Source organism: Sceloporus occidentalis, unplaced genomic scaffold (assembly GCF_023333645.1).
Source record: "Sceloporus occidentalis isolate IW3139 unplaced genomic scaffold, rSceOcc1.0.p SCAF_20, whole genome shotgun sequence".
Taxonomy (NCBI): Eukaryota; Metazoa; Chordata; class Lepidosauria; order Squamata; family Phrynosomatidae; genus Sceloporus; species Sceloporus occidentalis.
In genome coordinates, this window is record NW_028317000.1 from 244395 (window position 1) to 263167 (window position 18773).

The following is an 18773-nucleotide window of genomic DNA, read 5'->3' on the forward strand; positions in this document are numbered from 1 at the left end:
CCATTTTTTCCAGTATCTTACTTCTTCAAAAATAGAAGGACATGTGTTCATGCATGCACAAACATCAAAATTTTGCAAAGCTGCATCAGTGAACAGATGGTTCCAGCAGCAACCAATAGTTCTTTATTCAGCATTTATTTATATGAGTCATTGATATCCCAAGTTTCATAAATATTTATACTAGGGCAGTTTGCAATGTAAGTTAAAATAAATACAAATAAACTAATACAATACTTATAAAGACTAAGAAACATAAAACAAGTATTTTTAAAATTGAATAAACCCAGGCTTAATTATTATTATAATATCTCATTTCAAATTGTGGAGTTTGAGTTACTTTCTGGCCCCATCAATTTCAGTGGACCTACACTATGCATCACTAAGGGCTGAAACAGACAGCCAAAAAGGGGCTGCTTGTAGCGCTCATGCCCAGGTAATTAAATAGTTAAAAGTCCCTGAATACCTGACAACAACTACACTTACTGCAAATGACGCAGCAACTCAGTAGCACTTTTCCCTCCTACGCCATTCAAAGCCAACATAGGCTTAGGGATTTTCTGGAGAAACAGATTTAACAGGAGACAAAGTCATTTTTGGACCACCAAGCTGTTGCTCATGCTGAAATATTTAGATCTTATCAAACTTTATTTATTTACTAGTATTTATAAACCATTTGTATCCAAAAATTTCAAAGCAGTATACAATAGTCGTAAACCATACAACAGAAAATGATACATCCAACCATAATACATTTACATTATCATACATTTACAAATAGAAGGTTAACTACACTAGAAAGAATTAAAATTATTGAATCAAATCTTATATTAGAAAGAAGTCTTCCATTAACTGGCATTGACACAAAAATGGCAGCAGAGCAGACCTTGGAAATATAGAGTGTCATGGCAAGAGTCTTTCTAGATGGCCTCAAGGAATGAATGGCTTTATAAGACAGATGCATTACTTTTGTATTAGAAAAATCTTTGACATTTGTAATTGCATATATTCTTTTAAATTATATTCTTGTAATGTGGAATTCAACTGATGAACACTGTTGTTGCATCCTGTGTTTTTGCTTTGCAATAAGATTTATACTTATGTTTGGAAACAAAAATATTCACCATCTAGTTTCAATGGTTAGGTCTTACTGCTTTAGCTGCATATGATACACATGAAAGTATATTTTATAGACAATCACCTTCAAGAAAATGTATTGTTGGAAATATGCTCAGCCTATATCAATGCCTAGCCCTTGTTCACATCCTATGTTGCTACTGTGTGCATTCAAGCTATTTCTGACTTACAGCAACCATAGGGTGGACCTATCACGGGGGTTTCTTGGCAAAATTTGTTCAGAGAGGGTTTGTCCTTGCCATCTTCTGGGGCTCAGAGAGGGTGACTTGTAGGTTTTCATGGGTGAACAGGGATACTTTCCTTTTTTCTTGTTTCTTCTTTTTTTACTATATCTTTCCTCTTTATTTCTTTCCCTTCTAATATAATCGAATTAAAAAAATAAGTAAAAGCTCGAATATAGTCCAGTAGCAAACAGGCAGCCAGAGCAATTTCGTTAGAAGAGGTGTTATACATTATCAGTAAGCTGCCCCACTTAGATGCCTAGTCGCTTCTGGACTATCCTTAAGAGAGACCCTACACTTTGTAACACTCAAGTCTTGAGGTTCAGTGTGTATCCTGGTTTGCAAATAAATCCTACTGAACCCAGCTGGTCTTATCCTCCAGTCAGCAGGAACCAAGTCAGTCAAGAAAAAGCGAAAGGAAGGTGCTGAATCTACTACAGCAAGAGCAGCCGCTGCCTCCAGAATCATGGAGATGGAAGAGACCCCCAAGGGCCATCCAGTCTAACCCACATTCTGCCATGCAGGAACTCTCAATCAAAGCATCGCCGACAGATGGCCATCCAGCCTCTGTTTAAAGACCTCCAAAGAAGGAGACTCGATTCCACTCCAAGGGAGTGTGATCCACTGTCGGACAGCCCTTACTGTCAGGAAGTTCCTCCTAATGTTGAGGTGGAATCTCTTTCCCTGCAGCTTGCATCCATTGCTCTGGGTCCTAGTCTCTGGAGCAGCAGAAAACAAGCTTGCTCCCTCCTCAATATGGCATCCCTTCAAATATTTAAACAGGGCTATCATATCACCTCTTAACCTTCTCTTCTCCAGACTAAACATCCCAAGCTCTCTAAGTGATTCCTCATATGACATGGTTTCCAGACCCTTCAGCATTTTAGTTGCCCTCCTTTGTAACACTCAAGTCTTGAGGTTCAGTGCACTGATCACTATAGTAAAGTTACCTCTATCCAAAAATGCCCACAGCTAATGTTACTACCCAAGATAGTAAAAATTCTATTTTGCCTTGTAAGACTTCTGCATTACTGAGCTTCGTTATGAAGCTATAATTTTTAAAATAAACCCTGATACTCAAATATATTTGCTTCTTTCCCCCTCCATATTCTCTTTGTGTCTTGTAACTAAAGCTGAAATTTTAAACTATAAACCCCTTTAGTTTTTTTGCTGATGAGAAAATATATAAATAAATAATAAACAAAATGATTCACATTTGTATGAATGGGTGGATATGTTGCTATACCAACTCTTTATGTCTTTTATCCACAACATAACGTTTTCACAATGAGGTGTGTGTCAAGCAGCCTTACAATTTCCCTAGCTACCCTGGAACAACTTCTTAGTGCTGCAGTAACCTGACTATCCATCTGGACCACTTCATCTCAAAAAAGTCAAAGGTATAATAAGTCAGATTAAGCTTGAAGAAAAGAGTTTTCAGTTTTGTAGGAACAAAAAGGTTAAGCAAGCACCTCACAGTGGAACACCTATCTTGTATTTGCTGCTTCAGGACCATAGTCAGATTAAATCCAGAAGTTTATTGTAGGGAAGAAGATCCCTTCTCTGTTTCTGAGCTGAATCCAGTGGCCACACGAAATCTCTTGCAATGTTATTTCTCTCATTCATCTTGCATCTTTCTTTGAGATACTGTCATGACTAAAATATCCAGTCATTTATTAACAAGATGTCCTGACTTCATCTCCTGTTCCCTTATCTGTTGGAGTTCCCCAGGGCTCTGTTCTGGGTCCCCTTCTTTTTTCTCTCTACACACTGTCCTTAGGTAAACTCATTAGCTCTTTTGGTTTTTCCTACCATCTGTATGCCGATGACACCCAGTTGTATCTTTCCACCCCTGACCTTTCTCCAAGGCTTGAACAGCAAGTCTCGTCTTGCCTCACAGCTGTCTCGCAGTGGATGCGCCATTGGCGTTTGAAGCTCAACATGTCCAAGACAGAGCTTCTTGTCTTTCCTCCTAAGTCCACCCTTCAACACTCCTTTTCTTTCTCTGTGGACAACATTTCTATTCAACCAGTTCAGCAAGCCCGCAGTCTTGGTTTTATCTTTGATTCTTCTGTGTCGTGTATCCCTCAGATCCAGACCACAGCCAAGGCTTGTAGATTCTTTTTATACAATATTGCCAAAATCCGACCATATCTCTGCCTCTTCTGCCAAGATCCTGGTCCATGCCCTAGTGGTATCATGATTTGATTTCTGTAACATCCTCCTGGCTGGGCTTCCTCTTTCTCACCTCCGCCCTTTAATTTGTGTCCAGCATTCAGCTGCATGCATTATCACATCCGCCCACTGCTCTGACCATATCTCTCCTTTGTTGTCATCCCTTCACTGGCTCCCTTTCCGTATTCAGTATAAGCTCCTGCTGTCGACGTTTAAAGCCCTCCATGGGCTGGCCCCTCCTTATTTATCTGACCTTCTTTCTCCTCACCTTCCCACTCCGTTGTTCCCTCCGTTCTGGTACTCAAGGTCTGCTGTCCTAGCCCAGGATTTCCTCTGCCCCATCTCAGATTCGGCCCTTTTCACTCGCTGCCCCCTCACTCCTGGAACCTTCTCCCCCCGCTAGACACAAGGGCCATCACTTCTTTAACCAGCTTCAAAACGGAGTTGAAGACCATCCTGTTCAGGGCAGCGTTCCCAGGCATTGCATAATTGTCACTTGCTATTCGATGTTCTTTTGTTGTCTGTTTTATTGAATCATTTCCTGTATTGCTATGTATTTTATATGTATTATCCTACTAGAGAGGCCCCTTCCCCACCACCACTCCCTTTGTGTCGTGTCTTTTTAGATTGTAAGCCTGAGGGCAGGGAACCGTCCAATTAAAAAGATTGTATGTACAGCGCTGTGTAAATTTACAGCGCTTTATAAATAAAGGTTAATAATAATAATAATAACCCTATCTTCCCCTCCATATCTTAAACTCCCAGAAAATAATTCTCATATCTACCTTAAACAGGTCTTTCGCATCTGGTTTTCTCAGCATCTCCTCTGTGATGACATGGTCTGCTCCAAGAGACTTTAATCTGTGCATTAGCTCCTGGAAGTTGGGTCTAGGAAGCAGGTTGGGAAAGTATGGAGACAAAAACAAAAAGGGATCAAGTCAAAATTTGCATTTTACCATACCATGCTGTGGAGAATGGATGGAGAACACTTTATTGGTCTAAAAGCCTAAGTTATTGTAAGTGTTCTTGTTCAGATAACCACAAGACAGCAATCAGTGATATGAGAATCTCTCCTGCATACCTGGCATTTAGTGGTTATAGCAGATTCCTCAGAATAAATTTCCACTTCTCTTCTTTATATTACTTATTCAAAGCATTATCTATAATTGATTATCAGAGCCCATGAAGCAATGCACAATAAATAAAAACATTAGATCAATTTAAAATGTTTGAGCTCCAGAAATCAGACTGTGGCAGCTACCTGTCAGAACACTTCTATCACTGTTTTCTTCCTCCAAAAACCAGCCATTTCTATGGCTATTTTTAGTATATAAAGTGGAAGAAGAGGAGACTGGAGCATAAACATAAAAGTTCAAAGAAGCTGAAGCCTCTTTGGGACAAGCATATAGCAATACTATGACAAAACTGGAAGGGGTAGCTAACACATTGGAAGATAGGAACATAATGCAGAAGGACCTTGATAAATTAATTAATAATAAACTAATAAGAGTGGAATTAAACAGAGACAAATGCAAAATTCTACATTTAGGCCACAAAACCAGATGTACAAATGACAGGGTGGGGGATACTTCACTTAGCAGCAGTACATGTGAAAAGGACCATGGAATTATTGTGCATCGAACCTTTTGACTGACTAATAATAATAATAATAATAATAATAAATGTTATTTATATACCGCCTTGTGGAGAACCAATCTGGGCGGTTTACAACATTAAAATAACTTACAGCATAAAAACAATATATTTCCTTCCCCCCTTAAAAAGTTATTAAACTGCATATCTAAATTAAAACCACAATAACTAGTTAAAACAACAATAAATTAAACAAAATAATACCAACCGATAAACCACTGCAACTTCAGTTCTAAAGAAAAGAAAAGGGGGCATTGGAGACATTACTGAGGGGGGAGATCCTGAGGCCGGGATATTTTAGTCTGGGAAGGCCTGCCTGAAGAGATCCGTCTTGACTAATAAAAAAGATGTCTCATATTGACTAGGCTTCATTTCAAAACATTTAATCCCACATAATATCTCATTTTTTTGCTCTTATGTGCCTTCAAGTCAACTTTGACTTATTGCAACCCTATCATAAGGTTTTCTTGGCAAGATTTATTCAGAGCAGGGGTGTCACTGTGTTCCTATAAACATAGTCTACAGCATCTGGTATTCCCTGGCATTCTGCCTTCCTAATATTAACTAGGCCTAACTTGCTTTATCCTCCTAGGTCAGACAAATTTGATGCCTTCAGGGTATTAAGGTTCTAATTACAATAACAGTTTATAAAATTTAGAGTCTGCAACATTTATTTAAAACAAAAAAAACCCCCCACAAATCAGCAGCATAAAATACCTAACACTTAAAAGATATTTCATAACAAACAATTCAAGCAGCAGTAAAATTGCCCACTGAGATGTAAGTGTTTAAGAGCCATTTCCCCCTTCTCCCTGTCACATATGTAGACAGAGAAGACCTCTTCCAAAATGATCAAAGTTGCAAAGTTGCTGTTGTTGTGTGCTTTGAAGACTTTTCCAATTTAGGGTGATCCTAAGATGAATCTATCATGAGGTTTTCTTCGCAAGATTTGTTCAGAAGGAGTCTGTCTTTCAGTCATTCAGTTTTTAAAATGGATTCTTGTTAGAAAACAAACAAAGCCATCAACATCACTAGAGCTGCAAGGAACAGCCAGCATATTAGGTAAAAAAAACCCCAAACAGTTAAAATATTTAGAAAACAAAAAGGCTGCAGAGTAGAATGTAGACATCAATATAAATGTGCAGAAATGGAAGAAACTCATTTTGAGCAGAAAAACATAGAGGTAAACATTCCAACACTGCAATTGGAGGTGGAACTGGGAAGCCTTGAAAATTGAGGACAAGAGCAAGCCTATTTCATAGAATCATAGAATAACAGAGTTGGAAGAGACTACAAGGGCCATCCAGTCCAACCCCCTGCCATGCAGGAAATCCAAATCAAAGCATCCCTTAACCTTCTCTTCTCCAGGCTAAACATCCTCAGCTCCCGAAGTCGATCCTCGTAGGGCATGGCTTCCAGACCCTTCACCATTTTAGTCGCTCTCCTTTGGACATGCTCCAGTTTCTCCACATCCTTTTTAAATTGTGGTGCCCAGAACTAGACGCCATATTCCAGGTGGAGCCTGACCAAAGCAGAATATAGTGGCACTATGACTTCTTGATCTAAACACTATACTTTTATTGATGCAGCCTAAAATTGCATTGGCCTTTTTGGCTGCTGCGTTGAACAGACTCATGTTCAACTTGTGGACTACTTGGACTCCCAGATCCCTTTCATATGTAGTTTCATTCAGCCAGGTGTCGCCCATCCTTTATCTGTTCATTTCATTTTTCCGCCCTAAGTGCAGTACCTTACATTTCTCCATGTGGAATTTCATTTTGTTAGCTTTGTCCCAGCTTTCTAGTCTATTCAGGTCATCTTGAATTTTGATCCTATCCTCTGGGGTATTAGCTACTTCCCCTAGTTTGGTGTCATCTGCAAATTTGATAAGTATCCCCCCAATTTTGTCCTCCAAATCATTGATAAAGATGTTGAATAGCACTGGGCCCAGGACAGAGCCCTGTGGGACCCCACTGGTCACTTCTCTACAGGATGAAAAAGAGCCATTGTTGAGCACCCTTTGGCTTTGGTCAGTCAACCAATTACAAATCCATGTAACAGTTGCCTTCTCTAGCCCACATTTTACAAGCTTGTTTGCAAGAAGGTCATGGGGAACTTTGTCAAAGGCCTTACTGAAATCAAGATATACTATATCCACAGCATTCCCTTCATCTAACAAGCTGGTAGTTTTATCAAAAAAAGAGATCAGGTTTGTCTGGCATGACTTCTTTCTCTGAAACCCATGTTGACTTTTTCTGATTATGGTATTGCTTTCTAGATGTTCACAGACTCTCTGTTTAATGCTCTGCTTCAGAATCTTTCCTGGTATTGATGTCAGACTAACTGGACGATAATTGTTTGGATCCCCTTTCCCCCCTTTTTGAAGATGGGGACAACGTTTGCCCTCCTCCATTCTCCTGGGACTTCTCCTGTTCTCCAGGAATTCTCAAAGATTATTGCCAATGGCTCCAATATTGCATTTGCCAGCTCTTTTAATCCCTAGGATGTAGTTCATCTGGTCCTGGAGACTTAAATTCATTTGGATTAACAAGATATTCCTGTACTATCTCTTTACTTATTCTGTGCTGAAATTCCCCTATTCTGTCCTCTGCTCCATTATCCTCAGGTTGAGCACCCTTTTCCTTTTCTGAGAAGACTGAGGCAAAGAAGTTGTTGAATAATTCTGCCTTTTCTCTCTCCCCTGTTAACATTTTGCCATCTTCTCCATGCAGTGGCCCTACCATTTCTTTCTTCTTCCTTTTATGGACATAGCCATAAAAGCCCTTTTTATTGTTTTTAACCTCTCTAGCAAGCCTGAGTTCATTCTGCGCTTTAGCTTTTCTGACTTTACCCCTACATGTGCTTGCTATTTGTTTGAATTCCTCTTTGGTGATTTCCCCATTTTTCCATTTCTTATACATGTTCCGTTTCAAACTTAGCTCAATTGAAAGTTCCTTAGTCATCCATCCTGGTTTCGTGAGACATCTCCCATTTTTCTTTCTCATTGGAACTGTTTGAAATTGTGCCTTCGGTATCTCCCTTTTGAGAAAGTCCCATCCATCTTGAACTCCCTTCTCTTTTAGTATTCCTACCATGGGATCACCCCCAGTATTTCTCTAAGTTTACGAAAATCCGCTCTCCTAAAATCTAGAAGACATGTCTATGCCTGGCTTCTCCTTTTCATTGTATAACAAACTCCAGGAGAACATGGTCATTTCCACCTAAGGATCCTACCCCTTGCACTCCATTAACTAGGCCATCCCTGTTGGTTAGGATCAGATTCAAAATAGCTGGCCCCCTTGTTGCCTCTTCCACCTTTTGGACAATGAAACTGTCTCCAAGGCAAGTGAGGAATTTGCTAGACCTTGAGGATTTGGCTGAGTTCGAATTCCAGCAAATATCAGGATAGTTGAAGTCACCCATCACTACTACATCTCTCCTTTCTGAGTGTATGGTCATCTGTTCTAGAAAGGCATCATCCAATTCCTCCATCTGACTTGGGGGTCTGTAGTAGACTCCCACCATAACATCCTTGTTTTCCTCCCCTTTAATTTTTATCCAGATGCTCTCCACCTGGCTTCCATGGATGCCCTGGATCTCTTCAATGGTGTAAATGTCCCTGACATGTAAGGCTATTCCTCCCCCTTTCCTGTTTGGCCTATTTCTCTTGAATAGGTTATACCCCTCTATTCCTACATTCCAATCATGAGACTCATCCCACCAGGTTTCAGTGATGCCTATTATATGATATTTGCTTTGTTGTACTAGGAGTCCGAGTTCATCTTGCTTGTTTCCCATACTCTGTGCATTAGTGTAGATACATTTAAGACCATGTGTTCCCTTTACTTGCTGCCTGTGCAAACATTTTTTCTCCCACTGTTGGGTCCTTGCACTGTTTGTCTTGTTCCCTCTATGACAGTTTGGCTATTTTCTCCATCTCTGCCGTCTCCCTCCCCCACATAACTCAGTTTAAAGCCCTCCTGATCAAATTCTTGAGACTATTGGCAAAAACGTTTCTGCCAACTGGTGGGAGATGCAACCCATCCCTTGCCAGAAGTCCTTCCTCATGGAACTGCAGTCCATGATCCAAGAATCCAAACCGTTCTTGGCGGCATTATCTACGGAGCCAGTTGTTTACATCCACTATTTTCTTTTCCCTTCCTGGACCATGCCCTTCAACTGGGAGAAGAGACGAGATGACAACCTGTGCATCCACCTATTTCAACTTCCTACCCAGAGCCTCATAATCCCTTATGATACTCTGAAGGCTGTGCCTTGCAGTATCATTGGTTCCCACATGAACCAAAAGAAAGGGGTAATGGTCAGTAGGCTTGACAAGTCTTGTCAGCCTCTCTGTCACATCACGGATCTTTGCCCCAGGGAGACAGCACACCTCCCGAGACATCTTGTCAGGCCCACAAACCACTGCTTCAGTGCCTTTCAGCAAGGAGTCCCCCATGACCGCCACACACCTCCTCTGAGGCTTAGCAGCGACTGTTCTCTTTGGTGGTACTCCCAGGGTCCCCTGCTCTGTCCCTGCTGCTCTTCATCATCTCTGATAACAGACAGAGATTCAAATTGATTCTGTAGCTGTAATCTCCCAGAATGTTCCCTGGTTTTCCTAGTTCTGTGTGTGACTTTCTTCCAACCATCTACTTCTGTAGTATGTGAAGTGACCTCCTCCTCCCCAGCAACCTCCTCTGTGTGTTTCCCGCTCAGGACCGTCTGGTCTGTTCTGGTCAGGAAAACCTCTTTCTCCCTATGATGTTGAAGTGTAGCTACCTGGGCCTTCAACTGCTGTATTTTCTCTTCTGACAAGGCCACCAACTTGCACTTAGTGAAGGTGAAGTTCCCCACATCTCTAGGCAAGAATACAAACATCCCACAAGTGTCACAGGTGACTGCAGCAGGGCCTTCAGGGTCCATACTGAAAAGTCTTAAGGAGGCAGTGAACAAGACTGTGGGCTTCCCTTGCTAAACACCAGTGTAAAGAACCCCTGTGGGCCTCTGTTAAAGAGCTCAATCAACTGGGACTCTAGTTATGAACAGCGCTCCTGGCTACTAGCTAGTTCAGAGGCAAGTCTCTGATGCACTTCCTCTGAGCAAAGTTCCCACAAGCCCCTTAAGGATAAAAGAGAAAAGAAAATGTGGAAAATTAAAGGAGCCTTGCCTCCAACAATGTTCTCAGGTCAGCTTTTCCTCTGGTCTCCAAAATCTCCTTGACTATACAAGAAAAATCCAAAATCTGTGTGCCGTTAGGCATGCGCCTCTCCCAGCCTGTTTTGCAATTAGGCTTCTAGCTCCTCCCACAGCAGCAGCCCAAGTTTAAAAGTTTAGATCTCACCAAGCACAAGGACAAAGAAGATCAGCCTTTCTTCCTTGGAGAAATGAACTATTTGGGAGAAGACTTATGCATTAAGTATACAGAAATTCTTCTCAGTGCTTTGGCTAGATTTTAGTAAGTTCAATTCTGTGACTTTGGTCCAAAACACACTGCTGAAATAATCCAATTTGAGACTGCTTTAACTGCCCTGACTTGATTCTACAGAATCCTGGGAACTGGAGTTTTGTGAGACATTTAGCTTTCTCTGTCAGAGAGCTCGGGTGCCACAATAAACTACAATTCCCAAGCACTGAGATAGGGCAGTTAAAGCAGTCTCAAAGTGGATTATTTCTGCAGTGTGTTTTGGACTTTTGTTATCTTTATTTATCAAACTGTTCAGAACATGTGAACTGCCAAGTGCAACCAACTGAGATTTTTAAAAATATTGTCCAGTTGCCACTAACCAAAGTCAGTTCTGCAACGCTCCACTTGCAGGACAATCATTTTGCTGACTTGCTGTAATAATCACAAAGCCTCCCCCTGCAGTTCTAGCCAAGGCTATTATTTACTGCTGAACCATTAGGTCACAACCTAGTAAGTTCGGAGAATGTTTGGCATTTTGGATTGCACCTTCCCTTAACTTCTTCCATGCTTACAATTCGGGAGATAGGCATGTGGCATCTCTCAGCTATTACATTCACCTATATTTAAATCAGCAGGTCAAAAAGAAATTATACTGTAAAGGGCTACAGAAGAACACTTCCAAAACAAAGGTTACATTCTATGTCTAATTCAAAATGCAAGTTATAATGCCTTCATAAATAGGATGCTACTATTTAATAGTACTTTTATGCAGAAAAGCAAGGAAGACTAAAAATGTATAGACTGTGTGGCTCTACAGGTAAAGTTGGACTTCAACTCCCATCAGGACTAAATAGCCTAGCCAATGGAGGAGGATGGTAGAAGTTCCAGATGAGCAACATTTAGGAGGCCACAGATACTCCTTTCCCTACTCATTCTTCTAAATACCCATACCTAGTAGACCAAGTACACCAGTATCTTAAGGAAGCCGGTGGGCCTAACCAAAAGACTGGGAGTACGAGATGTGACCTACAAACCCCCAGTTTTATTATACACTCACCTATCTCTGACCACATTTATTGTTTTGATACCTTTGGCTGCTGCGATCTGGATAACAGCCTGTCCCACTCCACTATTGGCTGCATTTTGGATGACAGAATCTCCTGCAGACAAACAGATGTATCTTGAGTTGTAAAAGAGTCCTTATTTGCCCATTTGTTTGAAGATGTTGCTTTTCATTTCTGTCTGTTACTCAATACACACTATTTTGGGAGGTCCACAAAAGGAGAAGGCACAGTTCAAGATGCTATAAAGTGAAGCATTGTAAGATATTGTTAAAATGTCCAACATATTTTAAGCTATAAATACTTTAAGGCCTCTTTCAGTGAGTCCAGAAATTCCTGATAAAGCAGTCTCCAGTATAGTTTATTAGCAACTATGAGGTATCTGAAATAAGATTATTTTTAGTCACCAATGAGCAATATTTCAGATTATTTAAAGCATCTTGCTTATATACAATGTTTGCTAATATAAAGTTACCAACATTCTTTGTTAGAGCCAGTGTAGTGGTTTGAGTGCTGGACTGTGATGCTGGAGGCCAGAGTTTGAAACCCCGCTCAGCCATAGAAACCTACAGGGCGACCTGGGCAAGTCACATTCTCTCAGCCTCAGAGGAAGGCAAAAACACTTCCCTCAGAACAAATCTTGCCAAGAAAATTCCATGGTAGGTTTGCCTTAGGATCACCGTAAGTCAGAAATTACTGTTAAGACACCAACAGCAGCAGCAACAACAGCCTTTTTTTACTAATTTGCAAAGCTAGATCTTGTGTCAGTCACTCTTTTAAAGGTTTTAAATGCCTTATTATTTCCATCAGTGAGGACAGTTTTTGGCAAAGTAAACAGTCCTAGACCACCAATAATTTAATCAACTGTGCAGAACAAAAATAAAACAGATGCAGAAAATAATGTGGGGTTGCTAAGAGAATATACAATAGCGGTAGGAGTAGATGAAGAAGGAAGACGACTTTGAGCAGCAGAGGAAAAGATATTTGTTTCTCCAAGCACTGCAATCAATTCTGGTGACCAAAGGCTGTGGACTACTGAGGTAAACAGTACTGTAGAAAATGCTCTGCTGGTATATTACTCTGGCACACTGTACACACCTGGCTTCAAGATTTCAAAGTCAGACAACATGCGATAAGCTGTGCAGGGGTTGACACTCAAGGTGGCAGCACAAACCAATGGGATATCAGGTGGCATTTTCAGGAGTGTTTCCTCAGCAAATACTGCCTCTGTTCGCCAAGTTCCTGATTTGAGAAATAAAAGTACAATTCAGGCTATAAGGCACATTAAATTAAAATTTTCAGCTCAAGTAACATGGAGAGGAGCTCATAAAATACAATTTCTAAAATTCCAGTGGTGTCAAAACCTTTTCCATTGCCTTTATGCATGTCAATAAGAATTAAAAGTTCTTCCTGTTTGTTGAGCGCTAAACATTTTCTGAACTGGAGAAATGAGACTGTCAGATGAGTTCTGCTACCTGATGAATGTGTTTTCTTTCCTTATGCAGCCTAAGTGTCTCTTAACATTAAGGGGTTATAATTATAACTGTCAGTTTTAATAAAATGAGTCTTGCTCACCAAGTCCTGCATCAGCTGGGATCACAAAGTCACCTGTCTTCAGGGAGGTTACACTTTGTCCAGTTTTCACCACTTGACCAACTCCTTCATTTCCACCTACTGCAGGTAAGTCAGCAAGAATAGGGTAACTTCCTGCAAAATCACCAGAATGTCATTAACATCCAAACAGTTTTGAATTATAATAATAATAAATAATAATAAAAGTTTTATTTCTATACCGCCCTTCTTGCAATCAGGGCGGTGTACAACATTATATAAACAATACACAAATTATAACACATACAATTAAAACTTTACAATTAAAAAAAAATCACATTAAAACCAATTCTGGCCAGCTTGCCACTGCTGTCAGAGGCGGGGAAGACTAACTGGAACCTGTGTCTGGGAATGCTAATTTGAACAAGAAGGTCTTTAATCCCTTCTTGAACTGGGCCAGGGAGTGGGCTGAGCGGAGCTCTACGGGCATCCCTGAAATCTCAGAAAGTCGATGGAAATAATAGTCCCAATATATTCCTACTATATTCGGCTTTGTATTATAAATTAATATTCAGGCTTGTTTCAACTTGTTATTTTTTTGGATTTAGAAACTATATGCAGCACAGGGTATTCCTTATTTATCACCCCTACATTGGAAGATGTTTTTTCACTGCAGGTTTATAAAACAGTAAGTGGGTGGTCACCTTTTAGGAATGCGTTAGCCATGGATTTTCTGCACCAGTAGGAACTTGGACTACATGGTTGTTGGGAAATTAACCCTACATTCTATCATCAGTCTCCTTTCAGTCACTATGGTTTCTGAGATGATTCAGAATGAATACAAGAAGAACTCAGTTGGACCAAAGACCTAAATAGTCTAGTTTTCTGTTTCTACTGTGGCAATTAGCTGATTTTGTTAAGTCCACAAGCAGGATATGAATTTTTAAAAGTCAAATATTTAAAGAAATTAAAATGAAATAAATTAGTTGCCACAACAGACAATGACACTAAGCAAGTGTTTGATATGGTTAGGGTAGATAGACAGGTTAAACAGGGAGCACTAGATGACAGAACATCTGTTTAGGAGGTGAAACAAAGAAACCTTGTGTAAGCTCATTGTATACCATTACATTTGGAAAATCTTTTGTGTCATAGCCATTTGACAGCATATTATGAAAGAATGATATGAATAGTGACAGGATTACAGAAATAAATATTATAGAGAAGAATAATGATGCAGTCTTCATACAAGGCAAGGTTACCTTGAATCATATTGATGTCTGAAGGATTGATAGGAGCTGCAAGCATTTTCACATGGACTCCAAAATCTCCCACTTCTCCCAGATCTATGTCTTTTAGGCTGAAACAAAAGACAGACGAAATGTAATATTCCCTCTACTGTGATCCGCAAAGTATTTCACTGGAGTCAATACTGCAGTTTAAAGCTTTGTCTATTAGTTCCAACAACTGTTACACAACAGAAAACACATGTACTTGTTTAAGTTTCATACTCACTTAAACCGCTCTGTCTGCATTCTTATCCTACCATTTGAGAAACCAGCTGTTTTATGAACATTTTAATTTTTTTAAAGTAATTTTTACCAATGGGAAGTCTGATCAAGAGGGCTTTAAACTAAATCTTTGGGGGACTAGAGATGATAACTGAAGCATCAGCCCAAAGGCAAGCTTCATATGCAAGGAGGTGAATTCTACAGGAGAAACTGAGGAAGGGAATGAGACTCAGAGTAAAGCTCACAGTAAATTAATAGGTACCCTAAGCACAAACAAGGCTTTAGATGTCTATTCACCAATGAGCTTGAAGTTCTAGTACATGAAGGCAAATATGACTTTATAAATGGAGATCTAGTGACTGGAATGTAACAACTGAAAGAGATAACCTATTCAAAAAGAATAGTTGTAGAGGAAAAGGAAGGTGAATAGCATCGCATGTCAAAAATAAATTCATTTGTACAGAAATCCATAAGAGTGATCAGAGTGGACCAGTGGAAAAGGTAAAAATAAATGGTGAAAGAAATAAAAGCAACATTGTGGCAGCAATCTGCTACGGGCAACCAAAGAAATAAAAGGTGGTGGATGATGCTTTTCTATAACAAATCCCTGAAATCTCAGAAAGTCGATGGAAATAATAGTCCCAATATATTACTACTATATTCGGCATTGGTCAAGCCTTATCTGTGTTCAGTTCTGGGCACCTCACTGTAAGAAAGTTGGAGCAGGTTCAGAGAAAGGCAACAAAGATATTAAGAAGTACGGAGAACAAAACATAAGGAAAGTTGAAGGAGTTGAGCATGTTCAGATTGGTGAAGAGAAAACTGAACTGTGACAATGTGAAGTCGAAGGCTTTCACGGCTGGCATCCATACTTTTTTGTGGGTTTTTTGGGCTGTGAGGCTGTGTACTAGAAGAGTTTATTCCTGACGTTTCGCCAGCATCTGTGGCTGGCACCTTCAGAGAATGCTTGACCTGGAAGAGAATGGGTATATATATATACTGTTGGTTGAGGGGAAGCAATTTGCATGTTAATCTGTGTATTGTTCTGGTGTTGAATGGACACCCTGTAGACCCTGCCATTTAACACCAGAACAATACACAGATTAACATGCAAATCACCTCCTCTCAACCAACAGTATATATACCTCACTTTCTTCCATGCCAGCATTCTCTGAAGATGCCAGCCACAGATGCTGGCAATGTATCAGGAATAAACTCTTCTAGAACATGGTTTCACAGCCTGAAGAAACCCTCAAAAACTATGAGTTGTGACAGATTGCCCTACTTAAATACCTCAAGGGCTGTCACAGAGAGAAGTGGGCAGACCTGTTCTTTTGCTGCCCAGGAGGGTAGGGCTGGGGGTTGGACTTGATGTCCCATGGGACCCCTTCCAACTTTGAGTCTAGGGCCAGTGTGGTGTAATGCTTTGAAGATGGACTAGGATACTGGAAGACAATCTCAGCTTGGTCATGGAAACCAACTGGATGACCCTGGGGAAACGACACTCTCTCAGCCTCAGAGGATGCCAATGGCAAACACAACAACAACAACGAACAAAAAATTGCTTTCTTTATCAGGCAAAGGTCCACTTAATCTCACATTCTGCTTTCAATAGGCACCAGTCAAAAGCAAAACAATGTGATGCTTATTCAAAGATACAGCTGTGTTTGTCTGGAAAACCAGTCTGCAAAGGGATTTTGCAGCACCTTTGAGATTTACTGAAAGAAAGAAGTTGGAAGCATGAGCTTTTGTAGCCTACTGGAAGTACTTTCCTTTCAGTTAGTCCCAAAGGTGCTACAAAATCCCTTTGCAAGGTGATGTTTACGTCACTTTTCCCCAGCATCTGCTAACAACAACCCTGGCTTCCTCCCCAAAATGTCTTCCCTCATGTACCTACTATTCTGGCTGCAGCCCATTTCTTAAGTAATTGAATAGCAGGTAGTCAGAAGGTTCCAGCTTCCTTGGTATGGCAGAGAAAAGTGAAGTAATGTCTCAGGAAAGAAGGGAAGGAACTTCTCACCTGTTTACTTCTTATCTGTCTTGGGCACTAAAGCTGTACAGTGGGCCCTTGGTATCCGCTGGGGTTTGGTTCCAGGACCACCTGTGGATACCCAAATCTGTGGATGCGCGAGTCTCATTAAATACAATGGCACAGTAAAATAGTGCTCCTTATAAAAAATGGGAGCCAATGTGGCATAGTGGTTTGAGTGTTGGACTACAACCTCGGAGATCATGGTTCAGATCCTCTCTGAACCACGGAAACCCAGTAGGAGACCTCAGGGGATGGCAATGGCAAACCTTCTCTGGGGAAAAAAACCCGTGGCAGGAAAACCCCATGATAGGTTTGCCTTAGGGTCGCCATAAATCGGGAACGACTTGGAGGAACACAACAACAGCAATATATAAAGTGGCAAAAATCAGCTGGTTTTATTCTCCAGTCAGCAGGGACCGAGTCAGTCAAGAAAGAGTGAAAGGAAGATGCTGAATCTACTACAGCAAAAGCAGCTGCAGCCTCCAGAACCTTATAGTTGGAAGATACCCCAAGAAGGGCCCTGATCCAGCCCAACCCCTTCTGCCATGCAGGAACTCTCCATCAAAGCATCCCCTGAGACAGATGGCCATCCAGCCTCTGCTTAAAGACCCCCAAGGAGGGAGACTCCACCACAATCTCTGAGGAAGGAGTGTGTTCCACTGTCGGACAGCCCTTACTCTCAGGAGGCTCCTCCTAAAGTAGAGGTGGAATCTCTTCTCCTGCAGATTGCATCCATTGCTCCACTGGGTCCTGTTCTCTGGAGCAGCAGAAAACAAGCCTGTTCCGTACTCAATGTGACATCCCTTCAAATATTTAAACAGGGCTATCATATATCACCTCTTAACCTTCTTTCCTCCAGGCTAAACATCCCCAGCTCCCTGAGTCATTCCTCATAGGCCTTCATGGTTTCCAGACCATTCACCATTTTAGTCGCCCTCCTTTGGACACATGGCTCCAGTTTCTCAATGTCCTTTTTAAACTGTGGTGCCCAGAAGTGGACACAGTATTCCAGGTGGGGCCTGACCAGAGCAGAATAGAGTGGGACTACTACGTCCCTTGGTCTAGATAATATACTTCTACTGATGCAGCCTAGAATCGCATTGGCCTTGTTAGCTGCTGCATCACACTGTTGGCTCATGTTCGACTTGTGCTCTACTTGGACTCCCAGACCCCCTTCACTTGTGGCCTGATCAAAGCCTCCTTCCCCTCTTCCTTCCAGGCCAAGCCCAAAGCAGCCAGACCCTTCCTTCCTTCCTTCCTCCTCTCCTCCCTCCCTTACCGTAACACTTGAGCAGGATCCCCGTGCCCTTCATAGACCAGCCCTCGAGGCCGCGTTCCGGTCGTCAACGCCGCCGCTGAGAAGACGAAGACGCTGCCGCCCAAAAGCCGAAGCGCCCGGGAACCATTACTCCGCACTGCAGCAGCAGCAGCAGCAGCCGCCGCGAAGCCCATGGCTCTCACTCACTAAGAACTCCTCGAAGGCGACACCACGACTCACCCGCGTCGCTCCGGATACGCGTCACCAAACGGCCTTCCGCGCGCGCGTGACGTCAAAGGCCCCGCCTCCCTCCGCGGATTAATCCGTGTGGGCATCACGTGACCCCGGGAGGAAGCTCCGCCCGACGGTAAGAGCCCTGCCTCCCTCACAGGGTAAGGAGGACGGGTACCACGTGACACGGAGCAGGCTCCGCCCCCGCGCGGCAGTGGCGTCAAGGCCCCGCCCCCTCGCGGGCTAATCCCAAGGGGGAGCACGTGACCGACTGAGTGGCAGGAGGCTCCGCCCCCAGTGCGCTCTCTCTCTCTCTCTCTCTCTCTCTCTGAGGGGAAAGAAAGTGAGAAGGAAAAGGTGTTTTGGGGCAGAGGCTGAGTTCTCTGCTGCTGAATTACAGGCGGAACTTGGAATAAAATTGTATGTGTGTGTATAAAATATGTGTAGATATAGATATAGATATATATACACACACATATAAAATTGGCTTGTGTGTATATAAAGTGTTTGTAAGTGTGTGTGTGTGTGTATATATATAT

General features: G+C 41.7%; 1 protein-coding gene across 2 annotated transcripts in view; it reads right to left on the minus strand.

The window, feature by feature from the left end:
* The window catches only part of LOC149301689 (enoyl-[acyl-carrier-protein] reductase, mitochondrial-like), a 24506-nt gene extending 6264 nt beyond the window's left edge, over window positions 1–18242 (minus strand). For both annotated transcript variants that reach the window (XM_089482728.1, XM_089482727.1), the window contains exons 1-7: window positions 18025–18242; window positions 14465–14562; window positions 13227–13358; window positions 12750–12893; window positions 11648–11750; window positions 4316–4418; window positions 484–557 (exon numbers count right to left, since the gene is read on the minus strand). In XM_089482728.1, coding sequence (XP_089338854.1) covers window positions 484–557; window positions 4316–4418; window positions 11648–11750; window positions 12750–12893; window positions 13227–13358; window positions 14465–14562; window positions 18025–18197 — 827 coding nt within the window. In that variant the 5' untranslated portion in view covers window positions 18198–18242. The remainder of the gene's footprint in view (window positions 1–483; window positions 558–4315; window positions 4419–11647; window positions 11751–12749; window positions 12894–13226; window positions 13359–14464; window positions 14563–18024) is intronic.
* Window positions 18243–18773: the final 531 nt, after the last annotated feature.